Source organism: Talpa europaea, assembly GCF_964194135.1.
Source record: "Talpa europaea genome assembly, chromosome: 12".
Taxonomy (NCBI): domain Eukaryota; kingdom Metazoa; phylum Chordata; class Mammalia; order Eulipotyphla; family Talpidae; genus Talpa; species Talpa europaea.
In genome coordinates, this window is record NC_140079.1 from 73,942,597 (window position 1) to 73,953,487 (window position 10,891).

A 10,891-nucleotide genomic window follows, 5' to 3' on the forward strand; every position below is an offset into this window, starting at 1 on the left:
GCAAGATTCTGTGCCTCAGCAGACCAGCTTTGGGCCAACCCTGTTTGGCTGGGCATTAACCAATGAGCGGATGGGTGACTGAGTGTTTTACTGGGAAACTATATCCTTTCTTCTATTACTAAAATTCTTTCATACTAAGTATGCTTTGTCTTCATGCGATGGATGGCAGAACCTCTTTAGAGAGTGCAGGTTTGGGGTGTCTCAGGGTGGCCCCCCAGTCTGCCCACTAACAGTCCCACCGGGGTTCCCCAGAGGTCAGTCCTGCCAAGACACCCAAGGCAGGAGACCACGGTGATGCCCCGTGGTGAAGGGGCGGGGCCTGTGCAGGTTCCAGACTCTGACCAAATGCAGTGTTTTCGCCTCTCTTCCCATCTGTGACTTCCGCTGTCCTTGCCCAGTTTCTCCACTCCTTGATGGTCCCCCCTGCTGACTTAACAGACCCAGAAAAGCCCCCACTGAGTACACAGGCTGGGCAGGAAACACACAGCAGCCTCCTCTTCAGCCCACTTTATTTGGGAGCAGGCGTAGGAAGGGGTCTAGGCCTGCTGTGCCCGTAATAGTGCCCGCACCTGGCCAATCTGCCAATCAACACTGGAGCGCGCCGTGCCGCCCAGGGCAGCGTACTGCTCCACGCTGTGCCCATAGTCCCACACGTGGCTCACGTCACCTGAGAACAGGGGGCTGGGGAGAAAGGAGGAGATGAGCCAGGACAGCCAGGCCATCCTGGCCTCAGGGGGCCTGGGCTCACCTTCTGACAGGCAGCAGAGGCAGGGGAGGGGCCCGCACCTGATGGTCTGTAGTTCCTGCAGCGACAACTGGTTAAGGGCAACTCCCTTGGTCTCAGCCATGAACACAGCTTTCCCAGAGGCCTCGTGGGCTTGGCGGAACGGCATCTGGGGGCACCAGTGAGGAGGATGACTCTGACTCCTGCTTCCTCGCCACCCTGTTCTGTCTGTCCCTCCCTGATTACCACCCCTCTCTGTTTCTCTACCCTGCTCGGAGGACAATCCTTCCCTTTACCCCTCCACATGACCACCCTGCACTTACCCCTTTGCGGACCAGGTAGTAGGCGAGGTCAGTGGCCAACATGTCAGGACTAAGAGCCTTTGCCATGTTCTCGCGGTGAATCTGGGGGAGCCCGGCAGTTATGTAATGAGTCCTGGGGTCCCTGGAGCCAGAAACTGCCAGCTCCAGGTCCAAACCTTACCCTCCTCTTCAGCTGCATGCCATTTGCCTTGGTCAGATTCTATCTGACCCTCTCTGTCCTGCTGTCTGTGCTCAAGCCATCTTTTTATAATTATTAATAATTTTTACTATGGGGTCTGGGGTTGTCTTTATGTTTTCAAAGAGCCCTTATCTTTAGCATGTGCAGAATCACCTAGAAGATCCATTATAAATAAAAATCACTGGGTCCCTCCCCCAGTATCTGATTCAGTAGCTCTGGGAGTAGGGCCTAGAATTGCATTTCTGTCAAGTTCTCAGATGCTACTGATGCCACTGGCCTGGGAACCACACTTTGTACAAGTCACTGCCTTAGAGACACATTCTGAACTACTTAGGAATAAAATGATATGATGGGGATTTGCTCAAGAGTAGTGGGGGGAAGGTTGTGAGGAAAGCCATGAGTTGACTATTGCTGAGGTTGGGTGTTGATACAAAAGGGTTTATCACACATTCTCTTCACCTTTGTATACTGAAATTTCTCACAGTAAGTGATGAGAAAGAAATCTGGTCAGGCTAGCCGAGAGGACCACTTGCATCTAATCCACTGCCATTCTCCTGCTGCAGCTTACATTTTGCCCCTACACTGTTTCCCAGGGGCAGGATAAGTACATCCTCCTACCCCTGCCCTAGACCTTCTAGACCCACGTCCTTCCTGCCTCTCAGGATCACCTTCTTGGCATGCCCACCCCTGCTTAGGGTCCTGGGGGAGTAGAGGTGTGTCTTGCCTGCAGTGTGGAGATGACTCCAGTGGCTACCTGCAGCACAGCGCTCATGGTGTCGGATACTTCAAACACGGCTTCTTTGTCTTCCTGGGAGGCACATGGCGAGGGTAAGAGCACAGCATCCTGTCCCCCAGCATCCCTATGCCTTCCACTGGGAGCACTCAGCACCCCACACACCCCACATTAAGGAAAAGGAAAGAACTCTTGAGGTAGTCAAGGGATGGGGACACAGAAAATGAGGTGACAGTTCTGCGAGGACTCTTCTGGGGTGCCAGGGCCCTGAAAACTGGTATGTGGTGTACATGCAGGTGGGTCGCTCACTCATGCCACAGTCTCAAACCTGTAAGTCCTTGTTGTAGGTGCTTGGAAGCCCCTTGAGTGTCATCAGGAGTCCAGCACACTGAAGAGCGAGTGAGAGTCAGAAGGCTGGACCTCGGAGCCCATCCTGAAGGTTCCCTCCGGACCTTCCAGGTCAGCCCAAAGGCCTCATCCCCACTCCCTGCCCTGCTTACCCGCCCAAACACACGCCCCGCCTTGCTCCGGATCAGTTCCAAGCTGTCAGGGTTTTTCTTCTGGGGCATCAGGCTACTTCCAGTGCTAGGGACAAGAAATACTGAGGCTGAAGGGGGTTCCCTGCCCCTGGTGGGTCTGTGGGTGGGAGCAGGGCAGGTCTAGCAGCACAGAGTCCAGGTCTGCCCACTAAGACCTATGGGAGGAAGGAAGCCATGCTGGTGGGGACAGAGGTGTGACCTTACCTATAGGCATCCGAGAGCTGCACAAAGCTGAATTCCTTGGTGCCATAGATGATGAGATCCTCAGCCATCTTGCTCAGGTGCGTCATGCACAATGAAGCCCAGAACAGGAACTCAGCTTGTGAGGGAGAGGGACAGCAGGCTTTCTGATTAGCAGGCCTTTCCTGCTCCTCACCCTGCCTGGAGAAGCTCCAGGTGCACCATACAAGGGGAGGGAGGAGGCTGAGAGGAGCTGGGGCAAGGGGCCAAAGGGGGGGGCACAGTATAGGGCCTAGCCCTGGAGGACACAAAGGCTGACCCTCAGGACTTACCCACAAAGTCTCGCTCACTAGTGGCATCCATGCTGTTGAGAGTGATGGCCCCGAAGTTCAGTTCTAGATGACAGGAAGACAATAGGGCAGGGTTGGAGGGCAAGGAGGGATCTCCTCTACCCCAAACCATGGCCCCCTTTCAGGGAGAAGGATCAGGGAGGGGCTCAAGATAGGGAATGTCTCTTGTTCAGGTCCCAGGAGGGAGGGAGGAGCCAGGTCTCCCCATCACTACACACCCATGCAAAGAGCCCTCCTTTGAGTCTCTAACCTCAGTGACCATTGGTAATAAGTGAAATTTTCACCCAGGTGAGCCGTAAGCCCCTCCCTAAGTGTGTGTTTGCAAAGCCAGTGGATGCTGAGGGTGGTCTCCCCAAGGAGGAGGGCAGGGCACCTCACCTGTTCGGAGAAGCTCCCGGTCCACACCCAGAGGATTGCCTGCAATGGCCCCACTGAGGGGACAGGGGACTCTGAGTGACCAGGGGTCCTGGCAGGCAGGCCCTGGCACATCTACACATGCACACCGCAAGCAGAGCCCTTGCTGCCAGAGCCACGACCCGGTCAGCATGGTGCCAGGCCACTTGTCCGCGTGCAGGGAAAATAGCCTGTGCGCAGCGGGCTGGAGAGCTGTGGCCCTGCTGACTCACTTGCTAGCTTGGTTGCCCCATCACAGAGCAAGCTAGGGGTCCCCTTCATGTCCTTATAGGAAGAACCCTGGGCAGGGAGGCCAGTTCTCTGACTTTCTCTTCCTCTGTCCTTCCTAGATCCTTCTCTTCTCAAAGGGCCACACTAACTGTGTGGCAGCAACCGCCCCTTCCCCTCTGAACACTGAAGCCCCGCTCACCTCCCCAGGGGCATTACGTTGACCCGCTTCTGCACCTGCAGCAGCCTCTCAGAGTCTCTGGTCAGTGCCACGGCATGGCTGCGGGAAGCAAGAGGGTCAGGGCAGCCTGGGGCCCTCCCTCCATCACAGCCCCTACACCGCCCCCTGCCTCACCTCAGGATCCAGTGGCTCCAACGGATAGGCTGAGCCCTTTGCAGGTGTGTGTACCCTGGGAAGAGGACATCCCGTTCCCTGTAGGGGAAGAGTAGGGACAGGAGACCTGAAGGGCTCAGGAGAGTTATGTGAGGCCTGCCAGTGACACCCGGCACCATCTGGGCCTAGGACCCTCCAAGGAAGAGCAGAGCAGGCCTACCAAGGATCTGCCTGCCTGAGGAACCAAGTGACCTCTTGGAGACAAACACATTATAAAGGAAAGGACACTTGAATGGGCGAATGTGACTGGCCCAGCCTGGGGGCATCAAGGCCCACGGCTTAACCAAGCCAAGTGTAGATGACATCCTCAGCTCGGGCCTCTGCCACCTAGCAGCTAATGTGGGCAGAGCCAAAGCAGGACAAGGCACACAGTGGCTACCACCTAGCAGTGGGAAGCCAAACTGGTGAGCACAAGAGAAGTTCCTGAGGACCCCAGAAAAGCTGGGGGCACTTTAAAGTAGGCAGGGCAGAGGCAGCAGTGCTATGGGTGATAGTTCTGGCTTTTGTTTGTTAACAGTTTCATTGAGATGTAATTCCATCCAATTCACTCACTTCAGTAAACAGCTATCATCACATCAATCAATTTTAGAATATTTTCATCACACCACCCCCCAATAAAAACCCTGCACCCAATAGTAGTCACTCCCTATTTCTTCTGGTACCCCCAGGATGATGGTTTTTATGCCCTTGTTTTCTCCCAGGTGGCGGGGTCTGTAAAACAGGGGTCATGGGGAGTTGGGGGAAGAGAAGGGCTGAACCCTGTCTCTGACACTAAAAAGGGGCTTCTCAGCAGTCAAGCCAAAGTTGAGGATGAGGCCAGCAGGAGGCAGCCTTTGGCTCTCTCCTTTGTCAACCATGTTGGGCAGGATTGGGGGTCTGAGGGTCAGGGGCACAGGCAGGCTGAGGAGTGACTCTGGCTGCCCCAGGCACAGCCAGCCTAGCCTCTTCCTCAGGCTTCAGGGCATCTGCCTAGTGCCTTCCCCTTCTGCCTGTGGTTCCTCAGAGGGTGAGCTTGCCTGGCCTGCTGGGTGAGGCTAGCATGGGGGCAGGGAGCACTCCTAGCTGCTTTACCTCACTTGATCCAGGAGTTCTGGGACACCCCTACTCCACATCTTGGTTCCCCTGCCCTCTTCATCCCTGGCATTTAGACTGCCTGTCCCAGGGGAGAGGAAACCCTGGCTGCTCTTGTGCCCTCTCTGGGTATCCCTGAAGCACTCACGCCTCTGCTCGATCCACCATGCTTTTGATGAGTTGCCGGAGGAGGGCAGAGAGCTCAGAACAGTTCTGCCTCATCCAAAGCCTCAGGTCTGTGACCACCTGTGGGGAGGAGAAGTCGGCACTAAGGGAGGTACCTTCCCTGAGAGCAAGGACAGTCACTGAGCCCTTACTCTGCCACCTGAGCTCCCCAATGTTAGGGAAGTACAGAGTCAGGGGTAGAGGGGAGGGGCTGGTGCTACCTGGTCGTTCCGACTCCGTCCTGTGTGTAGCTTCCCTGCCGTTTCTCCAATGAGCTCCTAGGGGTGAAGGGAGAGGCATGAGGTCAGGGTCTGTCTGCTCTGGGGCCCATGGAGTCTGCCCAGGCAGGGCCAAGTTCCTCCCCAGTCCAGTCACCCTCCCTTTCTCCCTAGGGCCCTACGGGTCTGCCCAAGTCTCTGCCATCTCTGCTGAGGTCTCCTGTTTTGAGGTCCTACCTGCAAAGTGCCAATGATGGTGTAACAGAATGATGGCACTTACACTCAAAGGGGCCTAGGGCAAGGTGGAGAGCTCCCCTCTACCTTGTGGGGGCAGAAGAGGGTCATACCTTTAGACGCCGTTCATTGGCTGTATGGATGTCCTCATCATTGGAGTTTAGTTTGAAGGTTCCCTGGGCCCATTCCTCAGCCACCTGCAGTAGATGGCAGCAACCCTGAGCTTAGGTGGACAGGCATCGGGAGCCTGAGGGCCCTTAACCTGGTCCCAACCCCACCTGGTCACTGACTAGCCCTGTGTAGGAGCTGAGTCCTGGGAGCACGCCACAGAAGGGGTCTATGCAGTCCCCACCCCCAAGGGAGCATCTCAAGCCTAGCACACTTCCACCCATGAGCCACTGGGCCATGGGGATGGTGGGGAGCATTAAAGGACAAGGAGAGATGGTCAGCACAGCACATGGTTAAAGGGGAATGACATATAAGGGAAAATAACAGGTTTGGGATACTCTGCACCTGCACCTAGGAATTTGGTAGGAACCAGGGGCCATGGGAGGGGTTCTCAGGTGGGTCTTGAGGTGTGGTGAATACCTTGTCCAGGCCATTGAGTATCCGGTCCATCTCAACCTTGGTGAGGAGCCCTGCCTTTTCCAGGCCCCTGCTGTAGGCTTTGCTGCCCTGCACGTCCACCTCCCATAGGTGCCGGTCGTAGGCGATGGATGAGTTGAACCTCTCCATGATGGGGTCCACAGCGCCCACAAACCGGCCACCCCATAACTTCCCACTCTGGCCAGGAGAGAAGGAGAGCAGAGCAATTAATCTCCCCCCCCCCCCCTCAGAACAGTGCCTCTCACAAAGGGCCCGCAGGGAGAGTTATCAAGTCTCAGGGCAGTGGGGGTCAACAGGCAGGATTATTCTCTGAACAGATAAGGAACTGGAGGCTCAGAGAGAGTCAGCAGCTTGCCCAAAGTCACTCAGGGAGTGAATGTGGGAATGAGCTGGACACTGAAGTTAGGGTTCTTTCCCATCACATGCTGATGGAGGTAGGGTATAAGGCACTCCTGAGACCAGCAGAACCTCCAGACCTTTCCTGCCACTGACCAAAGTGAGAACTCACTCTGGAATTCGTAGTTTCAAGCCTACAGCCTAAGATCCCACCCCCACCACCACTCTGGAGAGAACCTGCTATCACTAGCCCTTTAGGAGATCACTAGCTGACCCTCTGTCCCCCAGGAGCCAAGGGCAGAGGGATGAGACAGAGGCGCCTCTGTTTTGAAAGAGGGCATAGGCCAGGGCATGGAACAGATAGGGGAGGGGTACAGACATGTGGAAAGCAGTCCAAGTGTCTGGAGTGCCAAGGACTTAGAAGAGAATGCGCTGGGGTGAAGGTGGGCATGTTACTTCACTGGCATTTTTGCTGTGGCAGGAGGGGGAAGAAGGGGTTATAAGTGGCCACTGGGACCATATCTCTGCACGTCCCAGACCTCTGTTAGCCACCTGACTGTGGCATGTTCTATAACCTCAGGGTTACTCTGTAAAATAGGGATAGTAATAGCCTATCTGATAGAACTGTGAGCATTCAATTAAATAAAATAGGCTTAGTGCATACATAGCACAGTGCCTGGCTCTCGGCAGATTCTAGCTATTATTAAGGAGGGGTTGAGGGCTGCTGGACCCAGGGCGTGCCTTAGCTCCACTCCCAGTTCCTGTGTGCAGCATAGGGGCCTCCAGCATGCTCTGGCCCCAGACTGTGAGCTGATCCCTTCATGCCCAACAGCCTTGGTTGCCAGAGGACTCCGCCCTATAGAGGCAGCCTCCACCCTCAGCCTTTTGAGCTAGATCTGCCTCTCTGCTGCCCATCAAGCCTAGACTTCCAGCAAAGCACCATGTAGGACCCTGTTCCTGACCACTGAAGCCAGGCCCAGCCAGGCAAGATCAAGAACCAGCCTTCCCCTCAGCCAGAGACCTGGCACTGCCTCCCCCAGCAGGCTCCTGCATAGGTTGGTAGTAATAACAACTACTTAACAAGCAGGGCTGCAGCCAGACCAATTAGTGCCAATCCACAGGATGGCCTGGGGCAAGCAGAGGTCACCTGGCACCCTGGTCTCCAGAAGGCAGCCTACTCTTTGTTGGGGCCAAGCTCCCACTCCACTGGCAACCTTAAAAGCACCCTAGGAGTATGTCAGAGTGAGGTGTCACTTGGACACTGAGGGGATGTGGAGGCCAGTGTGGGGTAGGGCACTGCTTAAAATCAGGGAACATCTGGGCCATAATGATTCCCTTGGGGTTTTGGGGCAGGGGCACTGGGTTGGGCTAAGATGAATGAGCAACCAATTTAGAATACACAAGGGAAATACCAGCTTTGTTACTGTTAGTATCACGAGCCAGCATTTACTGAGCACCTACCATTGCTTAGTCCTGTGCTAGGCATTCCACAAAAAACCTCCTAGAGTGCCTCTTATATCCTCCTAGGAGGTGGACACTGTTGCCTGATTTAACAAATGAGTGAAGAGGTTCAGGGAGGTCGAGTGACTGCTTCAGAAACCAAGTCTGTTTGACTCCAAAGTCCAGGCTTTGCCCCCTGGCCCTCCACCATGATCCAAAAGCTAGCAGGGCAGGCATTCTTATCCCGTTTTTTTTTGTTTTTTTTTTTTTTTGTTTTTTTTTCAGATGAACCAACTGAGGCCCAGAGAGAGAAAATGGCTTGCCAGCTAATGAGGGCCAGAAAGGACTGGAAGCCAGACCTCCTGCTTCCCAGGCTCAGAGTTCTCTTCATTGGCATCAAGCAAACAGCCCCTTTTACCTGAAGGGTTCAAAGGAATGACTTCATGGTCCAGTACCTTACAGAGGAAGGCAGGTAGCTATTACTATCGCCATCTGCCAGATAAATCAACTGAGGCCCAAGGAAGGAAATCTGTGACCCCAAGTCCTGCCACTCACTGACCAGGAAGCGCACCCAGGAGTCCTCTGACTCTAAGGATGAGAAGCCATTAGACAAGAAGCCACTGGACTCTGGGGCCACAGCACACGGTCCCCTACCACCTGGTTCTTTCCCCAGGCCAGTCTCGGGGACTCTGCTACACACTGGGACAGTTGTGACAGCAGGAGAAGGTGCACAGAGTAAGGCTTGACAGGGGGCCAGGGGGAGGGAATGAAGAGGTGCCTTTGCCATCTCAAGGACTGTCAGAGCAGTGTGGGCTGGCCAATTTGACCAGGACCACCTCGGGGCGCCCTAGAGGGGACTTAAGGGAGAGCAGACAGTGATGGGGACGCCTGGGAGTCCAGGCAAACCTGGCAGGTGCGCCCTGCAGCCAGGGAGGGTAATTATCCGGAGGATGATCAGCGGCAGGTCTGGCACGGGGAGATCTCGTGCGCAGGTCACGGCCTCGGCCGGCCCCAGGGCACCCCTCCCCCTCGCTTGGAGGCTCAGAGGACCGCGTCCCCTGGGTCCCACTCACCTCCGAGGCCATGTTGGGCGGTTCCTAGTCGTCTGGGAGCCTCGGTCCTCCGGGTCTGGAAGACAAGACCGGACTGACGACCTCCTAGCCGCGGAGTTTCCCGGGCGGGGACGCTAGGGGCCCGGGCACCGCCGGGCGCAGCCGTGGGCAGGCGGACGTGGGCAGCGCCCAGCGCGTGCGCGTGTCCGGCGTCCACTGTTCCCGCCCGTCCGCCCGTCCGCGGTGGCCGCGCACTCACCACCTCCTAGCAGCGCCGTCGGGCTCTCGCGCTCGCTCGCCGGGCTTTTCTGGCCGGGATCGCGTCGGCAGCAGCCAGCCCGGCCCTGGCCCGCCTCCCGCGCCCGCCGCGCCAATCCCGGCGTCCCGGCGAGGTGGGTGTTGCCTCCGCCGCCCACCCCCGGCACTGGGCGGGGCGCACGGGCCTGGCTGGGGGCTGGGCGACCCCAGGGCCTGGCGAGGGGCAAGGAGGGTGGGTGGTGCCCGAGTGACTGCTCGGGAGGCAGATGCTCTGGGGATTGGAGACCTGGGTTGGGGGAAGAGGCGAAGAGGGCCAGGGGCTCCCAGATGGGAGCGGGGAGAATATTTGGTGGAAGTGGGTTGGGACAAGATTGTGAAGGGCTTTGAATATCAGGGGAGAGAGCTTGGTCTTGAACCTGTAGGTCTTAGAGAGTCAACAGATTTTAAAATCAGGGAACCATTTTTGTTGTTGTTTGTTTTAGGAAGATATAGTTGACAATAGTTATAAGAAAGAAGAGACCAGTGGTTGGGATGCTTGTGGGTTGAAGGTTTTTAGTGGATTTACCTAAAGAGTGGATTTACCTGGAGCTCCCAGGCTGCTTCAAATCTTATGAAAAGATTTTTCATGCTCCTGGAATGACTTTCTCTCACGGTTTGCTGTGCTACCTCCCAGTCATCCATCAGTATTCAAGGATCCTCAATGTCAGGGAGATTCCTGATGATCCAGGTGTCCAGCCCAGGCATCCAGTGGGACCTTGGCAGTCTTTGAATTGGGGGCACTGTAGTTGTGACTTCTGGATCTTCTTCCCAGCCCAACTGGGACCTCCTTGGTAGCAAGGCCTTACTTTGTCTACATTGTCTCCTACCCGTCTCCTGTCTTATTCCATAGACGCCTGAGAACCGGACTACAGCAAGCCACAGACAAGGTGTGGGTAGACAGGGAAGCCTGTGAGACCACCCGTAAGTGACATAGCCCAAAAACTGGATTTATGGCAAAGACCCTGGGAACTACCGGTTAGTGTCAGAGGGCTACTGTTAGTGTCTGGGAGTCCAAGCGTGAAAGCCAGTAGTACTCTACAAATATGAGGTCACATTCCTTAACATACAGCAACATACAGGGGCCAAACCTTTGGCAAAAAAATTGAGGTTGGAAAGGGGGTTGGGGAAGATGTTTGAGGACAGGCCTCTAACCACAACACCTAACATGGTGCCAGGTTCTGTGCTAACGCCTATATATGGTTACTCTCATTTCATCTTCACACAGTCCTATTTACAGATGAAGAAACTGAAGCTCTAACTAGGGGTTTGAAGGAGATAGTTTGGCTACCCACACTGCACCACATGACAAGAGAAACTGTTGCCCCAGGTTTGCCTGCAGCAAATAGCCTGCTTGGCTAGTATGTACACCAATGCAGAATCTGAAAAAGATAACTCAGGAGAAGGAGAAAGACAAGGACACAACATTAAGG

At 55.4% G+C, this 10,891-nt stretch overlaps 1 protein-coding gene across 1 annotated transcript; it reads right to left on the reverse strand.

Moving 5' to 3' along the window:
• Positions 1-536: 536 nt before the first annotated feature.
• On the reverse strand, positions 537-9,197 carry ASL (argininosuccinate lyase; the record flags this gene model as incomplete). Its single annotated transcript, XM_084250136.1, has 16 exons — positions 537-681; positions 787-893; positions 1,048-1,128; positions 1,950-2,033; positions 2,287-2,346; positions 2,459-2,543; positions 2,702-2,816; positions 3,010-3,072; positions 3,406-3,458; positions 3,851-3,928; positions 4,004-4,081; positions 5,262-5,359; positions 5,500-5,556; positions 5,844-5,927; positions 6,319-6,513; positions 9,186-9,197. 16 exons carry the CDS (start codon positions 9,195-9,197, stop codon positions 537-539), a joined length of 1,395 nt encoding a protein of 464 aa, XP_084106262.1.
• Between the last annotated feature and the right edge of the window lie 1,694 nt (positions 9,198-10,891).